General features: G+C 40.2%; 1 protein-coding gene across 1 annotated transcript in view; it reads left to right on the top strand.

The window, feature by feature from the left end:
- ITGA4 (integrin subunit alpha 4) overlaps positions 1-21,049 on the top strand; it is a 184,132-nt gene that overhangs the window by 64,521 nt on the left and 98,562 nt on the right. Inside the window, exons 9-10 of the mRNA XM_077272594.1 lie at positions 231-368; positions 14,224-14,332. Of these exons, the coding sequence (XP_077128709.1) occupies positions 231-368; positions 14,224-14,332 (247 nt within the window). The remainder of the gene's footprint in view (positions 1-230; positions 369-14,223; positions 14,333-21,049) is intronic.

Genomic DNA, 21,049 nt, shown 5'->3' with positions numbered 1-21,049 from the left:
TATGGTAAGCGATATACAGTGTATCATTGTCAGCGATGTTCACCTCTATAATTTGTATGGATAGCTTAAATTACAGACATGGTTGCTAATGCTTGCTAGCTACTAGAGTGGATAAAAAAAAAAAATGCAAATTAGAAGTTTTGCAAATGAAATGATATGCAGAACTACATATGTATGAGTATATTTATCTCATCCTGAATGACACTTATACTATAGATTTCTTTCCCCAGCTTGGCTCATACTTTGGGGCTTCTGTGTGCGCCGTGGATTTAAATGGTGATGGACTGTCAGACTTGCTGGTCGGAGCACCAATGGAGAGCACGGTGCGAGAGGAAGGGAGAGTCTATGTCTACATGAACAATGGAGGAGTGAGTCGTTGATTTTGTTTTTTTACATATTGCTTATACTGCATGTATTCATAAGATAGGATTCTTTTGGTAGTTCATTATTAATGTTTAGAGTATACCGTGCAGGTCAGAAGACCAGATGAGATCCCAGAATATGATTTTTATTGTTTTTCAGTTATACATTTTATTAAAAGGTATCATTACTTTGTAGGTGCTGGTTGCTTGTTACATATATTCATATATTAATCCATGAATAGCCAAAAGTTTTTTAAGACTGAACAAATTTAGGCTTACATATAGTTTTCTGCAGCATTGTTTTTGATCTGTTATTAAGACATTTCTATGGTTACTGAAGTACAGTTATCAACATTTCATAACTTTACACTTTTATTGACAAACACAAAAACTCAATATTTACAGTGTTGATCCTTATTTTTCAAGACTTCTGTAATTTGTCCTGGCAAGCAAAATTTCAACTTCAGGAGTAAATCCTGGATGGACCAAGATGGAGCACCAGGTCACAATGCTAAAGTGATTACTAAGTGGCTCTGTGCACAAATATTTACATTTTTGGGTCTATGGCCAGGAAACTCCCCAGATGTCAGCTCCATTGAAAATCTGTGGTCAGTCCTCAAAAGTGAGTGGGCAAAAACACAAAAATTGTGATAAATTCCAAGCACTGTTTAGACAGGAATGGGCAGTCATCAGTCAGGCCCAGAGGATAATATCTAGTATGGCAAGATGAATCATGGAAGTCTTGAATAATAAGGGCGAATTGCAGAAGTTTCGAAAAATAAGTCAGGAAACTTCTTACTAAAATCACTGAAGCAGCAAACTTTGCGAAACAAAAATTGGTGTGAGCCTCAAAACTTTTGGCAGTAACTCAAGATATGTCCTATACACATGGATGCAGGCTCAGAGTATAAAGTTGTAAAATTATATATGATAAAACTATATATTAGCATTGGACTAACTTGTACATTTTAAAACTATTGGGGTTGCCACAACAGAGAGGAGCCAGAAGATTGCACCCTCTGATTTCTCCTACTCTTGCACTGACTTGAAGCACTTCACCTTCGTATTAAATGGTGCAGGTTTCTTCTAGCAGTGCAGGGGTTAATCTACTCAGTTGAGAGCTTCTGGAAGCTTACCTGCATTAAGGCTTTCAGCTGTTCACTGTTGGCCACTATCCTCTCCTATATAAACTGGACTATGGCAGTCAGGAAATGCCAGAGTTAGCTTCATTGCTGCACGGTTCTTAAGTTGATGATGGGTTGTTTGAGAAGGTATTTGGTGGAGTTATCTAAGACTGTTGCTAGGTTTTGGTTGTGGGCAAATTCTCTCCTTCTCCTACTTTGGTTTTTCACATCCTTCACTCCCTGGTGTCTCCCTCTGTTGTTTGTGTGTGCTTTTTTGTATGATTGGTATTTTTCTTTATCCCTGTTTGTATTACCTTGTTAGTCTGGTTGGTGTATAGCCATACACTACTACTCCCCTCTTCCCTGGGTGGGGGAAGGGAACAGTATGAGGGCAGATTCAGGAGCTCAGCAAGGTACGTGACCCCGGCTCCTTCACCATTAGAAGTAATCCGGGGAACAGGAATAGCTAGAGTGCCCATAGCATTAGGGACAGGGAAGGAGGCCCTGGCCCCGGGATCACTGACAACAGAGTCTTGGGGGACCATAGCTAATACACAAACGCCTTCTTTTTAGACTTAATACAGTGCGCATCACTGGTTTATAGAACAAAATCCTAAAATAGAATGTGTGTATACGTCTGCTGTCCTAGTGGTTATGACATAGGGATAATTGCCCAAAGGCAAAGTGCACTATGAACTAATGGGCGTAACCACTAAACCAGACTTCCCAATGTTTCTGTTGTTTGCCTTTCTTCCACTTAACCAGAAAATATTGCAAACAAAAAGGAAGCGGAGCTGTAACTGGAATATAAGGTCAAATAAGTGAACTTTTCTATAGATTTTATCTAATCTGTAATATGACGATACACAGTACAGTCTGACTGCTTCCCGAGGTTCATTTCACATGTTAAAAATAGCTGCTAATGAAATTAACACAGATATATTACACATGGGAATAATTGACACATGTAACTATCACTCGACCTAAAAATTGGAAAAGAAATTATGGTAAAATGTTCAATTTGGCGCTGTGCTCAATTTGTTGTAAGTCTGCTGTAAATTTACATAATCATCCTCACAAAGAATTATTTTGCAATGTAAAAGTAAAAAGCCATACACACAAGCTTTCCTTTTATTCTGACACATGTTAATATATTTAAGGCATTGCCCTTTCCGGAATTGTCATAAACTGGATGATTGACCACCACTCTGCTAAGTTGTATGGCAAATGGTTTGTTGTGCAGTTAGTGAATAGCAATTAGCAGTTTAGCAGACCTTTGTTCTACCAATATGTGAAGGTACATGAGTGTATGAAAATATCCCAGTTGAACAGATATTCATACAAAGAGTTCATTTTGTTCAGAACCACTCATTTTGGTACTGTTATATTATCTGGACACCAATGGCTTTCCATTAGCGTAGACCAATTTTACATCTCCAGTCTCCCATGTTTTACACAATAGGTCATATATAAGGGGCAACTTTCTCAATATTCACTTAGAGCACTGTTGTCTGCATCTAGATAGCTAGAAAAGCCCTGGGAGCCAAACCCAAGTCTGCCAAACCAGCTATAAAGTCTGCTGAAACTTAAAAGACCATGGCTCAGAAATAAACTGCTGTACTATGCACTACCAGTGGTTCAATGGTTATCCCTGTTACTTTGGGATCCTGAGTTTATATCCAACCAAGGACAACATCTACAAGTAATACGTATGTTCTCCCCATGTTTGCATGAGTTCTCTCTGGATAACCCAGAGTGTGGAAGGAATTTAGTTTGTAAGCCCCGATGAGGACAGTGATAATCGTGTCTGTATAGTGCTGTAGAATATGATGGCGCTATATAAGTAAGTATAATAAATCAATCCAGGCAGCATTCAGACAGAAAACTGGGTTATATGAGATAACTGATGGCCAAGCGTTCATTCACCATCACCTGTCTGATAAATTAACTCAACCCAGCTTTCATGTGTTATCAATGAGGAGAGAGAAGAAAGTAGCCAGAGATATCTTATCTCCCCTGGCCTCCATACATATCGGTTGGTCAGAAAGTGCTGCCAAAATCGATTTGGCTGACTCTTATCTAATATGTAAGTAGTTCTTTAGTTTAGAATGCAGGGAAATCCATTGTTTTAAAAGAGAAGTTATAATTCCTAATGGTCCTGTCTTATTATAACCCACATCTGGATGCAGGCCATAGCATCTCCTGTGAGAATTATCAATGTGTGAACTATAAAACCAATGCAGCCCATTGGACACTGATGATGAGAGCTTCATCTAATAATATTAATAATAATTGTATTTATATAGCGCCAAGAGGCTAGAGATGGGCGAACCTTAACAGTAAAGTTCAGAGTCCATACCAAACACCAAGGGTTCAGGCACGGGCCTCGAACAAGGACTTCCCAGGAAGTCCATTTTACTGTTCAGGTTCGGTAGCAGGACAATCGGCTGTTTGCCACGCTGTCATCTGCATGACAGCACAAGAAACAATGGCGGCTCTGATCGGCAGTAAGATAATTACCGTCAGTCAAAGAGCTGCTGTTCCCACGTTGTCAGATGACAGCGTGAGCCAGCAGCTGTGACCGGTGGTAAAATTGTTACCTCTGGTCACAGGCGTCAGCTGATGAGAGAGTACTACTCCCATTAGCCTACGCCTTCTGTCATTGATAACAGCGATAGCAGGTGCCACTGATGGGAATGTTCATCACCCAGTGCCTATGGTATAAATAAATAAGGTTACAAAAAAATGACGTGGTCTCACTTCCAGTATAGAGATGGTACTGGAATAACAATCTACTGATTGTTTGTCTATTAGGAGCAGTATTTAAGGAGAAGAGGAAGGGGCCTAGGACTGACCTTGAGGAACACCAATAGTAAGGTGAAGATTAGAGGAAGAAGATCCAGCAAAAGATACAGTGAAGGAGTGGTCAGAGAGGTAGGAGGAGAACCAAGAGAGGGCAGTGTCCTTTTGGCCAATACAGTGGAGCATAGTGAGGAGGAGCTGGTGATCCACAATGTCAAATGCTGCTGAGAGATCCAGGAGAATCAACAGGGAGTAGTGGCCATTAGGTTTTGCTGACAGTAGAGGATTAGAGATTTTAGTAAGAGCAGTTTTAGTAGAGTGTAAGGAGTGGAAACCGGATGGTAAGGTAAGTGCACACGTTGCGGATTCCGCTGTGGAATTTTCCGCAGCGGATTTGATGAAATCCGCAGTGCAAAAAGTACTGCGGATTTATCGCGTTTTTTTGTGCGGTTTCCACTGCGGTTTTAGACACCTGCGGTTTTTTAACATGCAGCAGGTGCAAAACCGCTGCGGATTCCGCACAAAGAATTGACATGCTGCGGAAAATAAACCGTTGCGTTTCCGCGTGTTTTTTTCCGCAGCATGTGCACAGCGTTTTTTGTTTTCAATAGGTTAACATTGTACTGTACACCGCATGGAAAACTGCTGCGGATCCGCAGCGTCAAAAATGCTGCAGATCCGCAGCAAAAACCGCAACGTGTGAACATAGCCTTAAGGGTCAAGAAGAGAGCTATCTGAGAGAAAGCGGACTAGATGAGAGTGAACCAAGTGTTCCAGGAATTTAGAGATAAAGGGAAGATTAAAGGGCCACTGTCACCCCCTCCAGCCGTTATAAACTAAAAGAGCCACCTTGTGCAGCAGTAATGCTGCAGTCTAACAAGGTGGCTCTTTTAGTTTTTGATTCAGTTAATCCCTGAATAAAGCATTTTAAAGTTTGCCACAAATACCTGACTTTGTACCTGGAGGTGGTCCGAAGCCTCCTCTATGAATCTCCCAACTGCCGTCACTCTTCTCTTCAGGGGCGATGGTCGCCGCCCCCTGAGCGCTGTTTCTTCTTAAATCCGGTGCCTGCGCTGTGCGTGCCTGACTGGGGCAGGCGCAGTCTTCATTGTCAGTCACAGCTCAGATGCAGGGTGCCTGACTGCACCTGTGCGGGCAGTGCGGCCACCCTGTTGCTGAATCCCCACCCCGCACTGTGTTATTCATTATGCACAGTGCGGGGCTGGGGTTCCTGGGCATGCGCACTGCGCTGTTCAGACGCTCCCCCGGTCCCCCGCCTTCCAGCGTTGCCGCAATTTACACTAATCCTCACCAGCGTTTGTAATGAGGCAGCCGCAAATAACAATGCTGGAAGGTGGGGGAGCAGGGGGAGCGTCCGAGATGGGGGAGCGCCTGAACAGCGCAGTGCGCATGCCCAGGAATGCCAGCCCCGCACTGTGCATAATGAATAACACAGTGCGGGGCGGGGATTCAGCAACAGGGTGGCCGCACTGCCCGCACAGGCGCAGTCAGGCACCCTGCGTCTGAGCTGTGACTGACAATGAAGACTGCGCCTGTCCCAGTCAGGCACGCACAGCGCAGGCGCCGGATTTAAGAAGAAACAGCGCTCAGGGGGCGGCGACCATCGCCCCTGAAGAGAAGAGTGACGGCAGTTGGGAGATTCATAGAGGAGGCTTCGGACCGCCTCCAGGTACAAAGTCAGGTATTTGTGGCAAACTTTAAAACGCTTTATTCAGGGATTAACTGAATCAAAAACTAAAAGAGCCACCTTGTTAGAATGCAGCATTACTGCTGCAAAAGGTGGCTCTTTTAGTTTATAACGGCTGGAGGGGGGTGACAGTGGCCCTTTAAAGACACGTTTGTAGTTAGTAGTACAGTTCTAGTTCAGGGATTTTTTCATAGTACACGCGTTATTATAATGGTATGTTAGGTGGGCAGTGACAACTGAGGTGTGATCTAATGCAGTGGATATTATTGAACAAATCCACAGCATTTGGAGTTCTTCAGATGCAATAGCAACACATTTTATTAAAATATTATAAAATATATGTCTGAGTGCCATGGATTTGTTCAAGATCCTATGTTGACTTGGATACTCTCCCACTTGGCACACCTCTCTGCCTGGTTTGTCGGAGGATTGACGGCTTCTACATAATTTAATGGAAAGTTTGTGGCATCCGAAAAATTGAAAAGTGATTTTTTTTTTACATAGTGATAAATGGTTTGTGTTAATAGGTTTAATTACATATAATACAGAAATACTCCTAACTAGTGATCCATTATTTAAAACAGTCCATAGCATGAATAGAGGAATATTTGGAATACATTTTCACAGGTGGACACTTTCATCAATGTTATTATTGGGTGATAATTTCAGATGATAATCCACATCACATGTCACATGCAAAAAAAGAAAACCAACTTGTGGTAATATAATCGTAGTGTAATGTGATAATAATAGGTCGTAAAGATATTTTACAAGACATGTTTTCAATTATTTACTGCTTCTCAGATTATATTGCTAGATGTTATAGTAAGAATAGTCTATTCTTATGCAATTTGATGAGAAGGTTATTCATTATCTTTCTAACCTCTTCGTGTTCTCGTAAATGGCTATATATTAGAGGGAGGTGAGATATTTTAGATGACTATACAGTATATTAGAGGGAGGTGAGATATTTTAGATGCAATTGTCTCTGATATTAATGCTGGCCATGAAGACTACAAATCCATAGCTGATATGCTGATAACATGCACAGTTATATATCATACATTTTACTGTTCCTTGCCTTTTGATGAAGAAGCATGTGAGATCTAAGTTTGAAGAAGTTGTGAAAACCTTTAGTAGTACCACAACTCGCCCAAGAGAAAAGATATATGGCATTCCACTTATACTGTAAGTAAAATAAGTATTGAACACGCCATAAATTTTCTAAGTAAATATATTTCTAAAGGTGCTATTGACATGAAATTCTCACCAGATATCGGTAACAGCCCATCCAACCCACACAGGCAAAGAAATCAAACCATAGATGTCTATAAATTACATTATCACAGAAATAGAAAAAGCAGAGCACCACTGGTGATTCATAGAGCCAATACCATCAGCTGATCAAAAATGCCACAGGCATAAAACCTTTTTTCCTTAAGGGGAACACCAGAGCAAAGCGCATAATCCAAATGAAATGAAAAGAGGTGGCCCTCACCGGAATAAAGTCCAAACTTTATTGGTCCAAAAAATGTTTAAAACATCTCAAGCAGGTGGGGGGCTAGAGAGTGCAAAGACGACGGCCGTTTCGCGCTGTGTTGCGCTGCTACGGGTCTCACAAATTATTACATTATCTTTAATAGTGAGAAATGACCCAGGAAACGAGTGTTGGACAGAATTACTGAAATTGAATTAATGCTTTGAACAAAAGCCTTTGTTGGTGATGACAGCTTCAAGACGCCTCCTATATGAAGAAACAAGTCGCAGGCATTGCTCAGGTGTGATTTTGGCTCATTCTTCCACATAAATAGTCTTAAAATCCTGTAGGTTCTGTGTGCTCCTTCTATGAACCCTGAGCCTTAGTTCCTTCAATACGTTTTCTATAGGATTGAGGTCCGGTGATCGGCTTGGCCATTCTATCAGATTTATTTTATTTCTCTGAAACCAATTGAGAGTTTCCTTGGTTGTGTGTTTGGGATCATTGTCTTGCTGAAATGTCCATCCTCGTTTCATCTTCATCATCCTGGTAGATGGCAGCAGAATTTTACCAAGAATGTCTCTCTAAATTTGTCCATTCAACCTTACTTCAATTATATGAAGTTTGCCAGTGCCGTATGCTGAAAAAAACAGCCCCACACCTTTATATTCCCACCTCCAAACTTCACTATTGCTATGGTGTTTTTGGGGTGATATTCAGTGCCTTTTAGGCCATGTGCACACGTTCAGTATTTTTCGCGTTTTTATTCGCGTTTTTTCGCTATAAAAACATGATAAAAAAGCGAAAAAAACGCTAACATATGCCTCCCATTATTTTCAGGGTATTCCACATTTTTTGTGCAAATGTTGCATTTTTTTCCGCGAAAAAATCGCATCGCGGAAAAAAAAGCAACATGTTCATTAAATTTGCGGAATTGCGGGGATTCCGCACACCTAGGAATGCATTTATCTGCTTACTTCCCGCACGGGGCTGTGCCCACCATGCGGGAAGTAAGCAGATCATGTGCGGTTGGTACCCAGGGTGCAAGCAGCGTCCGAGGCGCCCCACAAAAGAACGGCACATCGCTAGCGCGAGCCGAAAAAGGCACGCGCTAGCGATGCGCTTCAGGCTGAAACAACATTGCTGTCAATGGGTGCGCTAATGGACCCGTTGCACGGCGTTAATTGCGACATTTTCACCGTGCAACGCTGTCCGTTAGCGATCACCCACTAACGCAATGTGAACCTAGCCTTAGCAATTTAGAAATTCTTCTGTAACCAATGTAATGAGTATGTTTTGCAACAATAACATTGCGAAGGTCTTGAGACAGTTCACTGGTTTTACCCATCATGAGACGTTTCTTGTATGGCACCTTGGTAATGAGACACCTTTTTATAGGTCATCAGTTGAACCAGCACTGTGGCTCAGTGGTTAGCAATGTTGCTTTGCAGTGATAGGGTCCTGGGTTCAAAGGACAATGTTTGCAAGGAGTTTGTATCTTCGCCCAATGTTCATGTGGGTCTTGTCCAGTTTCCTCCTACACTCCAAAAACAAACTGATAGGAAATCTAAATTGTAAGCCCCAGTGGGTTCAGTGACGATAATGTCTGAAAGCACTGAGGAATTAATGGTGCTATAGGAAAGAAATAAATACACCCCGGACTTAAAAAAAAAAATTACTCAGGTGCCGCCCCCCGCATCCTGGTGTCCTAGGCACATGACCTCAAGTTCCTAGTGGCAAATACGGCCCTGCTCAGATCACATATAAGTGGCAACCCAGTTGTTCCAAGGGCACATTCCCAGTAAGCGCAAACTAAGTGTATACAGTATACTAAATATTGGGCACCATATTAGTAAACGCAGACCTCCTAAACTTACTATTGTATAGCACTAGTTCTTTATTATAGAATGCTGTAAGTTTAATTATGTTAATAAATTAGTTCTCATCCTATAAATGTTTGCACGTTATGCACCTTTGTTACCCAGAGCCGAAATATTGCACTGATGCAGATCAATAAAGTCACCTCTTCACTTTTTTCCTTTTTAGAGTCCTGCCTACTTTATCTTTTTATTTAATGGCCAATTGGCACCCAACTTTTTGTGTCTATATCCCTAGATACAATTCATAGAAGCATAGAACGTTAGAGTTGTAAGGGACCTCCGGGGTCATCGTGTCCAACCCCCTGCTCAAAGCCGGATTCACTAAACCATCTCAGACATATGTCTGTCCAGCCTCTGTTTGAAGTCTTCCATTGAAGGAGAACTCACCACCTCTTGCGGCAGCCTCATTGATCACCATGACTGTCAACATTTTTTTTCTAATATCTAATGTGTTCAGTAGATAATAAAATAAAGCAGGCAGCTCTCCAGTTAAAAATTCAGAAAGGGACCAGGCTATAATCTGTGCCCACAAAGCACACACCGCACACATTTCCTGCTTAGGTTTTTTCTTCTATGGCTTTGATCATTTATGCAGTGAGAAATGTGAAGACTCAGGTGTGAAGTAATTGATGTATTTCCTGTCCTGTAAATCAGCACCTGCTAGAAGAGGGAGAACATGTTTGCTACATCTTGTCTTTCTGCATGGCTGCACATTGTCTGACTGTAGCTTTGCATTAGGTGTCTGTGTAGTGCTTTGTCATCGTTATACTGGTGATATCTATACGGTTTATCCCATATAACATAATAGGATAAGTAGGACCTAGTCATTAAGCAATGAGGACCAGGAGAAGATTATTGTTAACCTTATCTGCAGTCGTACATGATGTTATGGTCATAAGGATACAAAATCTACATAGACGAAATATTTCTGGACTTTTCAATTGTTGTGACAATGTGTGTGTGGTTTTTTTCAGTCTTTAATTTATGGGAACCTGGCAGCAGAATGTAGCCCCTAAAATGTGTTAGGACTTCTTCTGCCCCAGCCTCCTAATAGCATTTATAATCATGTATTTATTAGAAATAAGTGTTTATGTAATTGCTGAAAAACTGAAGCTTAATCTTGGTGCCTTTTCTCACTTCATTGGTATAACACCCGCAGCGGAAGGAGTGACTAACCAGCATGTGCAGGGAGGAGAAGAGGAACAACTTGTTCGCCTCGCTGCAAAATTTCTAAATTTGGTTTGTCGTTCACGCGGCTGTGGGTGTGATACCAGCAAAGTGCAGGGATGAGTCTCAGATCTTCAAGTACAGGAGCGGCGAAATTAAGCTTCAGTTCTGCAGTAACTACATAATCACTTATTTGTAATAAAGGCATCATAAGAAACGTTATTATGACGTTGATTCAGCACTCCCAACACATCATGGGGCAAAATCTTGTTCCAGGTTTAATGGGAAACTGAGTTTGTTTTATTTTTTTGCTAATATTTTTGCTTAATATTATTTATTCTTTACTTTTCATCACAAAGTAATTGTTCTAACAGGCAACTTAAAATAAACAGCCCTATGCTCATTTAATGAAACCTGGGCTGCCTGCCTGTATATGGCACTGCCATGATTCACAGGGATTACCCAATTTTTCTGTCAAAGTTTTCTTCGATCTGCACTGACTGTGGGTATGCATTGAAACGTTAGGCTATGTCAATGAGTTGCGTTTTTGCTGCGCTTTTTTAAATGCAAATTGAAAGCTGATTTTTACAGTAGCAGCAAAAGCAATCAGATTTCAGAAATGTCATGATTTTTTTGTTTCCTGACTGAATTTGAGAATTGCAGCATTTTTTAGATCCATGGCATGTTAATTCTTTCAATTTTTTCAGTATTTTTCATCCATAGAAAGCAGCGAAAAAATGTTGCAAAACAAGCAACAAAGCTTTTGCGGCATTTTTCCCCTGAGTTTTTGATGCATTTTTGGTGAATAACACTAACTTTATTAAACATGCTATAGACAAAGCACACATGTTATCCGTTCCCAAACAATGCTGCAAAAAAGAGCAACAAAAATGCCATGAAAATGTCACAAAATTGGCATTTTGAATACAGCATTTTTACTGGCAAGAGAGCAGGTTTTGGCTGCAGAAAAGAATGCGATAAAATACTGCAAAACAGTCCTAAGTTTCTCTAAAGTTTCACTAAAAAGTGCTCCCTGACAAAACTATTGTGCTGTGTTAACCTCTGTAATAAAGTCTCTGATGTTACAAGACTTTTTTCTTAGATTCCCCATAGATATGAGTCAGAAAAAAATATGATCTGGTGAAGGGACTCGGTCACAGGAGCGCTGAAAGAAAACTCTGACACTGGATAGAGTTTAGCCACAATGCGTTTCGATGGACGTACCGCCTTCATCAGGTGGTAGTTTTCTCTCACCTGATGAAGACGGCACGTCTGTCGAAATGCGTTGTGGCTAAACTCTTTCCTGTGTCAGAGTTTCCTTTCAGCGCTCCTGTGACCGAGTCCCTTCACCAGATCCTAATTCCTTCCTCCCTTGGAAGTGTTTGGCTAGAGCTGCGGCGGTACTCAACACTTTTTTCATCCTTTGGGCTGCCTCCTCAGTGCTCCTACATGACCGCCATATACTGACTTTGAGAAAAAAATATGAAGCTGCTTTTGCCTACATTCTGAAATTTTACAAGCAGTCCCACTGTTCAGAGACCTGTTCTCCAGACCAAGATGCCTGCACATTAATGATGAGTGAACGTTCTGGGATAAGCATGCTCGTGTGACTTTGGCGTGCTAAAATAGTGTGTTCCAGTCTCTGCTGCTGCATATCTCGTGGCTGTACGACAGCCACAGCACATGCATGGATTAAAACATTGAATCCCTACATGTGTTGTGGCTGTCAAACAGCCGCGAGACATGCAGCCGCGGGGACCCGTACATATTTTTCAAGCACGCCAAAGACACTTGGTCAGCACACGAGCATGCTCAAATAACACCTTATCCGAGCATGTTTGCTCATCACTAGTGAGCGAGTATGCTCGTTTCTCGAGTTTCTCCGAGCATGCTTGGGTTTTCTCCGAGTACTTCGGCGTGCTTGGAGAATTAGTTTTTGTCGACACAGCTGCATGATTTGTGGCTGCTAGACAGCTTGAATACGTGTGGGGATTCCCTAACAAACAGGCAATCCCCACATGTATTCAAGCTGTCTAGCAGCTGTAAATCATTTAGCTGCGTCAACAAAAACTAAATCTCCGAGCACGCTGAAATACTCGGAGACAACCCGAGCATGCTCGGAGAAACTCGAGTAACGAGCACATTCGCTCATCACTAGTCATCACTACTACACATAAAGGGCTCTGGCACATGACGACATTTTCATTCCGAGTTTGATCGGATCGCACTTGGATCAATTTTATTCTATGAGGCCATTTTTTTTCCTCCAAGGAAATAATCGCTCCATGGCCAAGTTGGATCTAATTATCAGATCATACATGCAAATCAATGAGCCTTTTGAAAAAATTGATTGAAATCGGATGACATCTGAGTGCCATCCAATTTTCATAGACTGACAGAATGGAGAAGATGGAAAAAAAATTTCCATCTTCTCTCATCCGAGAAAATCGGATCAAACACTGATCAGAGTGTGATTAGCATAATCGGCCTGATTCTCTCAGATAAGAGAAAACACTAGCCAAATATGTCTAAATGAAAGATATCTAGATCCTATAATATGTAGCAGAAAGATGACTTATTTCAGAATTTCCTGCAGCTCTAGTTGTTGGAAATAGTCACAGTCCTCATAGTGCAGAACGTATTCATATATTATGCACTAATGGGATTAATATTCACCCAAAATCCATTCTGGCCTAAAACATAAAAAAAATGTCTTTGTATCTTCATGCCTACATTTGTATATGTCCATGTTCACCATCTCGGTGTATTTGCTCAGCTTACATAAGACATTTGAGTTAAATGACAAATACTTTTCATTCCATTTCTAAATACCAAGAACTGAACTCTGATGCAGAATGTCTGCTCCAGTATGAATGTAACTTTGTTACTTTGTTCCGGAAATGATAATGTTACTGTGATACTTATGAATAGAAATATTTTTTTTTTTTGTTGCCAAGAGTGCGTTTCCTCCCTTTCTCGGTGAATATCTTGAAATGTTTCTTATGAGATAAGATAAAGAAACATCAGTATAAAGTCTGATAAAACTCAGCTGCTTGTGGCAAAGTATCAGATATGAGAGCCTCGTGCCCTGGGCAGCGATCAAGGAAATGATCGACTTTATCTAGGATTCAGATGCAGATAGCGGAAGAGATTTTTGTATTGCACATTTCTTAATTTTTTCCATTCTTAATAAAAGACGTTTCACAATATTTTCTGTTTTCATTTAAACCAGATATACCACTTAAATAGGGAAAAGGGGCTTTCATTTTTATTTTGTCCAAACATTGTGGAGATATGTGCTTATGAATCTTATGTGCCAAAACAAGACGACCTTTCTCTGATAGAACCCTAGACCTAATATTTATCAGACATGCCTCTCCCAGACTAAAAACCTACAAATTTAAAGGATCAAGCACATAAAGATGATTTTTCTTTGCTCTGACACATGATATCATGTCACTGTGTCCAACAGGAAGCATAGATTCATTCATGTAACTGTGAGGATGTCACTAAAAGAACAATTCAACCATTGTAATCACTGAACTATTAAACAGCAGCTGCCTTATTAGACTTTTTACTGTTCTTTATATCTTATTGACTATTTATGTAGCACAGATTTCCGACATTGGCCAGCACGCGGTTATGCTGTGAAAAGTATAAAAAGTGTAAATTGATGTGTAACGTTCATATCTTCCTTTTACAGGCACAGATGTCAGAACTTGATCATGACCTTTCTGGCAGCGACTTATATGCAGCAAGGTTTGGGGAAGCAATAACCAATCTCGGAGATCTTGACAATGATGGATATGAAGGTATTGCTATTATTATTATTATTATTATTATTATTATTCTACCATAAAGAACCAATATATTTTATTATGTGCTGTAGTTAGGACTGTACCCTTCAGGGACCTGTTATGTGATAAATGATTTTGGTTTATCATTAAAGGGGCGGTCTGGGACTAGCATTTTGATGACCTATAGGTTATCATTATCACATTGGTGCAGTGTCCGATATTTGGCATCCCCTAGATCATCTGTTTTCTGCTCTGATGTAAAAAATGCATGTAGCCAAAGTAGTAAAGCTCCATGAATTGACTGACAGCCGGCTTCTCCTGGGTACTGCATCTACCTCCCATTCACTTGAACATGAGATGAGGTGTAATACCCAGCAGTGACCACTAAGCAATTAATGGAGCTGTGCTGTTCCAGTTCAATGCATTGTTTACATCCAGACGTTGCTTGAACAGCTGATCGGTGGTGATCAATATGCTAGTCCCAGGCAACCCCTATAAAGAGGTTGTCCGGAACTTTAACTTTGATGGCTGATTTTTAGGATAGGTCATCAATGTCTGATCGGTGGATATGCAACACCATGCAACCCCGCCGATGAGATGTTCTCAGTGATCGACGGCAGCTGAGACTCCTCAGGGGCGGAGCTGCACTGCACAGCTGCATTGACTTTATAGTGACCGCGGCCAAGTACTGCACATCCAACATCCAAATCAATAGGGTAGTGCTCAACTATAGCTAATATTCCACCAACAGAGCTGTACTGTGGAGCTCCATAACTGAGCAGTTCTGGCTGCCGTCAACACTGGGAGCAGCTGATTGGCAGGGCTGCCGGTTGTTGCACCCCCAATAATCAGACATTGATGACAATCCCTTTAATGATTCTATTAAAAGGCAATGATTATAAGTTTATGATCTGGCCTACTTAATACTACACAGATCATCCAGATTTCTGCAATAGTTGCTGCATCCAAAGTATGTTGAACTCCTACATAATCTGACGGGTAAACTTCTCTATAGCTTCATGTGACATTAGAGCCTTGTGGAGGTTCAGTGGTTCCATATTAGAGCTCCATACAAATTCTGCAGGACCTGATTACTAAATTGTCATAGCTATCCATTTCATTGTGTAAGAGACTGCTTGGTTTTAATTATTAGGGTATAATGGGTGCTATGTAATCATTAAAGGAAGGAATTCAGAAAGAAAAGAAAAAAATACATTGTTTTTTTACTACATGAAAACAAAATATCTGGGTAAGAAATCACATTACCACAAATATAAACCACAAAATAAGCTTACAACTAACGGTATGGAAACCATAGAGGAACGACTTGGCTGAGCTGTCGCTTGTGAGACATGGGTGAGGCTTGTTTTGTGGGTTATGACAAACGGCTCCGCTTTTGTTACTTCTGACTCACAGATATAAAGCGATAGTTAGAATAAGATCTACATATAATTGTTCACATGCCGGCGGGTTGACAATTGTGTTAAAATTCACAACCTGACATTGGTGTCTTCAAACTTTTCGATAGAGCTCATGATCATGTTAAAAATAAAAACAAATCCTGATTTTTAAAAAAATGACCAATCGATCCTTAAAAAAACAATTTATGCTGCAAGAAAGTCAAGATATAATATTTTATTTTATTATATTTATTTATTAAGCAAAATTTAAAAAAAAAGAAACAGAATATGTAACATTATCACCTGAACGTGGAGGGTGCCGATTAGTCATATCCTCCAGGCATATATTCCAAATATGAATAAGATTAATGTATTTCTAACATTGACTGTCAGATATATTTATGGAAACCTGCAGATGCTCTTGAAATGCTGATCATTTTTTTTCCCCGATACATTTCTATATAATATTTGCTATTTAAGGTATTGGGTCTTCAGAAATAATTAGAAGATGATAGTTTGTTACTTATCTTAATTTGTCCTCCGGATACACAAAGGAAGACCCGAAGTGACCCTTACCTAAACCCTTCTAGATCATGAGATATTCACTTTGGATTTCTGCCAGCTCGTCAGACAGGAGCTGATTGGATAAAGAACCTCAGAAGGGATAACAATGGATGCTTATTATCATGGCTTCAAGCCCATTCTTTTCATTTACATGAGTATCGTTTTTTGGGATGCAGCTGATCTCCACCTCAGGGTGTGTGGATGGGAGTTCTTCAACATTTTGACATAGAGCTGAGAGTTTCTAGTGATTCCTTAGAGAGAAGTGTGACGTACTCCTGGAAGAATTTAGCAAACTGCTCCAAGATGTTACAAGTTTACTTGGACCACTAGCTGGTATTCCCCCACTGAGACACAGCAATTCTCCGAGTTTCCACTTCTTCACATTTAACCCTTAAGACTTTTAATATATAGTGATCCCTAGTAATCTATTGACATGCATCAATATTGTCTTACTTGTAAAGACCTTCCTTTACACCATTGAAGGGACAATAAACTTCCATGCATTCATGGGGAATCCTATAATAATAATAATAATAATAATAATCATTATTTATATAGCGCCAACATATTCCGCAGTTCATATACAAGTCATAAGTAACAACGTCATCCTATCAGTTTTGCCATTAACACTCTCGTTTCTGAATATTATTGCTTTGTGTACATAGACAGTTTGTTTATGCACTTGTACTTTGAATCTTAAATATTCTTATATGTGTTTTATTGTAAATAATGGCGGTAAATAAATAATGACAGTTATGTAGCCACTTTTTTCTGTCATTTCTTGATATTTGTTTGTTATCTAAAGGTAAAATGTCAACACAATGCATACTTTTTGTTCTTGGCTTTTTTTTTAGTTTGTGTACTTTGATTTGTTTACTTTTGTTACTTTGTTGTTGTTTTTTTATGTTGGTGGTGTTTCTCGGCCTGTTTTCACTGTTTTCTCCCATAGAAACTCTTTTATTATTACTCTGTTAATGTATGTGTGAACAATGTGTATTTCATTGTTGACGGCCTCTTTTGTTGTTGTTGTTGCATCCTTGACAATTACAAATCATGTAATTCTAGACGAAATCTTGGAATCAAGTGATCTATGAATGACTTGACTTGCAACAAAAAATGCAGATATTTACATTATTTAAAAATATATATAAAAATAACACTGAGATTTTTTTTTTAAAACAACAAAAACATTTAAAATACTGACATATTTCCTTTTTTTTGAGGGGATACATTCTGCTATGTAAATGCATAGTTAATGAGAAATTGCAAAAGCCAGAAAATGAAATTGCAATTTTCTAATTTATTCTTAGAGTTAGTCATGCTTTTATAATGGGCTCGTGAACACAACCGAACAATTTACTATCGCACTATAGCACTAGTACCTTTGATAGTCTATGGGGCTGTGGACATTTTTTCGATTTTTTTTTCTTCCCTTGGACCGAGTGATCCACGGAAAACATGGAGACATGTCTCATTTTCATCCAAGCGTTGGATCAAAATTGGCAATTCAGTCTACGAGTTTGTGAAAATAATCAGACCGCACTCGGATGACATCAGAGTGTGGTCCGATTTCTCACAAAATGGAGAAGGTGGAGAAACTTTTTTGTATGTTCTATCAACGTTGAGAAAAACTGAGGCCACTCTGGTCAAAGTCAGATCGAAATAATAGGACTGTTTTTCTTGGATGTGGAGACATTGGACTCTATAAGTGAGAACATAATGCATATCCAGGACTGTAGGGAATTCTGATGGGATTCAGACTGTGAGGACATTTTAAACATCTAGAGATGGAGAACGCTTTTACATTAGTGGTGTAAAGTGTGCACTATTTTATTGAATATAATACATTTGTATCTGAATGATGACTCACGAAGAGTAACTGAAATTAGCCCTAGTTTTGGCTTTCTGAAAAGTAATTTTGCTGTGGTTTTTTCTTGGGCCTCTAGAGAACTTGAAACTTCACATATGTAGAGAGCATGGAAAGTTCAGTGTCCTCTCTGCACATTTAGGGTGTGTGGAAGATCTTAACCCCATCTTGTGGCCCATGTTTATTTATTTAAAAGCATCAAGAACACTGGGGGGTAAAACCTACAGCTAGGAGACAAATCGCTCCAAGAGATTTCATAGATGGCTTGTCACTTTCTACAGCTGTCATTACACGTTTACATAAACAAACACTGACCATATGTTCTCTCTACCGCTGTGCCAATATCTGAAGGCAAATGGAAGAACATGTATTGCCACTTTTAATTCCGCTTACATATCAATTCTGTTATTTTTAGATATTATAATTTATAAGGGTGTAATTTAATCTGATAAATATTTTATACTATCCATATTGACGCTTACATGAATAGTTGAGCAAGTCGAGTGGATAGTATTTTTTCTGCAGTGTTTACAGCAATATCGATGGATACAATATTTTAGTGTAATGTGATAATTACTAGAGCACAGTAAATAGAGAATCATAGGTATAACTATAGGAGATGTCGCTGCGCATATAAGGCTACTTTCACAGTTCCGTCTTTCAGCTTCCGTCACAATCCGTCGTTTTTTGCGAATGCAAAAAAAATTGCAGGATCCTGCATTTTCCCATAGACTTGTATTAGCGACGGATTGTGACGAATTGCCATCCGTTTCATCCGTCGTGCACTGGATCCGTGGGAAAATAGCGGTCCGTCATGCAGAGAAAACGTTCAGAGGAACGTTTTTTCTGCACGTCAGAAAATCAGTCAGTGACGCATCCTGCGCTGCCCGTCACTGGCTACAATGGAAGCCTATGGATGCAGAATCCGTCGCTGACCGTCCCACACAGGAATCCAGCGACGTATCACGTTTTTCCCCTCTGAGCATGCCCGGAAGGATATTCAGATCCAGGGAAAAAGTTTCTCTCTCTCTCTCTCCATTGAAATTGTGGCAACAGCCCAAACGACGCATCCGTCATTACACTGGATGCGTCACACGTGTTTTTTTCACTATTTTCATAACGTACGTCGACACATCATTTTACTGCACAATGACGTACAGCAGACGACACAAGTGTGAAAGAAGCCTAAGAAGACAGCAGTATGATAAAGTGCAGACTGTAGGTTGGGGTCTTCTTACAGATTTTGCCTTGCGTCAAGGAATTATGTCTCTGCCTAGAATGTTTACCTGTTTGTTTACAAGGCATTAAGCTGTATTTACACCTCCCAAATTAACAAACAACTCTTCCTATTGAAAATTCATGCACGGTTGACCACAGCATGTGGGCATCTGTATGAGAGGGTTGGGTGGAATAGTCATCGGCCGAATGAGCATTCAGCCAACAGCTATTGAAGGTGTGTGGACACCTTCCTTCCGACTTCAGTGAGCGCCTGCATTTATTGAAAACTTCTGACCCGTAAGAAAAGTCATCGTTAATGGATGACCAGGATCTGATCTATTACCAATAGTTGTAATAAAAAATCTCAATAGTCCATATTCACGTCTCAAAAATAAAGATAAAGTTGCTGTTAGGAGAAGGAGGACCCAACGCATTCTTGCAATGTATTTATGGGGGGTTTATATAGATATATGGAAGGATATAAGAGGTGACACCACTCGTGAAGTTGAGTCTCAATGTCTAGTGTCATCGCATGATGCACAGTGATAAACAGCTATAGCCATTGTTTAATATCCTGTTTACACAGGCAGATGGCTCCGCAGATGTGCACTGAACAATCTAGTAGCTCCGTTATGTCTGCATAATGTAGACTGTCTTTGTTCCAGTTGCATAGCAGGAAGTGCTGCAGAGGATGATGATCTTTCGTGAAAACCAAAAAAGATAATTTTGCCCAATGAATGACCGTTTTGCTCATTCGTTGAGTGATCAGCAGTCTGTTTAGACAGCATGATTATTGTGAATGTGCATTCCTAGGGATGTTTGCTCACAATACTTGTACAATGTATGTGCAGTTTGTGCACCTTTAGGTTGGGACTTTCCTGTGCTGCTAGTGGATTGCATCTTCACATTAAAGCAGTGTTCCCCAAGTCCGGTCCTCAAGAGCCACCGGTGATGGAATTATTGCCTGTGCAGGTGATGCAAATTTCACCTGTGCAATACTAAGGAAATACTGAAAACAGGACCTGTTGGTGGCTCTTGAGGACCGGACTTGGGGAACACTGCATTAAAGGAAGAATTTAATATTGGATGCATATTAGGGAGTAGCTGTATAAGGGCTTGTGCAGATGCCCGAATATTCTCTCATCCAAGAGAATCGTGCCGATTATGCAAATGACACTCTGATAAAACTCTGATCACAGTTGGATGAGAAGGTCAGTATAATGTGATCCGATTCTCTTAGATGAGGAGAAGAACATTGTTGAATGTTGAACATTTCTCCATCTTTCTCCATTGTATCAGTGCGCGGAAATCAGACTACACTCAGATGTCATGCAAGTGCAATCTATCATTATAATCTTGTATTATGTGTGAAGTGCCATAATTTTCATAGTGTTTGGTCATTAATTGTCCTCCAAGTGCAGCCCAATGATTTTCAGGAACTCATTGACTTGCATGGCCGAATGCAATCTGAATATCGGATCTAACGTTGGTGCCTGTGGGATCCAATGTTTTGTGAGATCATACTCAGACCGATAATATGCTTGTTTGGACCTGCCCTAAGTGTGACAGCCAGATTATTAAAGGGAACCTGTCACCACTCACCAGGTTTGGCCGATACGAGTTATGGCCATCACCTTTCAGGGCTTATCTACAGCATTCTGTAATGCTGTATATCTGCCCCCA

This window comes from Ranitomeya variabilis, chromosome 7 (genome assembly GCF_051348905.1).
Source record: "Ranitomeya variabilis isolate aRanVar5 chromosome 7, aRanVar5.hap1, whole genome shotgun sequence".
In the NCBI taxonomy this organism is placed as follows: Eukaryota; Metazoa; Chordata; class Amphibia; order Anura; family Dendrobatidae; genus Ranitomeya; species Ranitomeya variabilis.
The sequence above is the reverse complement of the archived record's forward strand: the minus strand, read 5'-3'. Positions and strand labels throughout refer to the sequence as shown.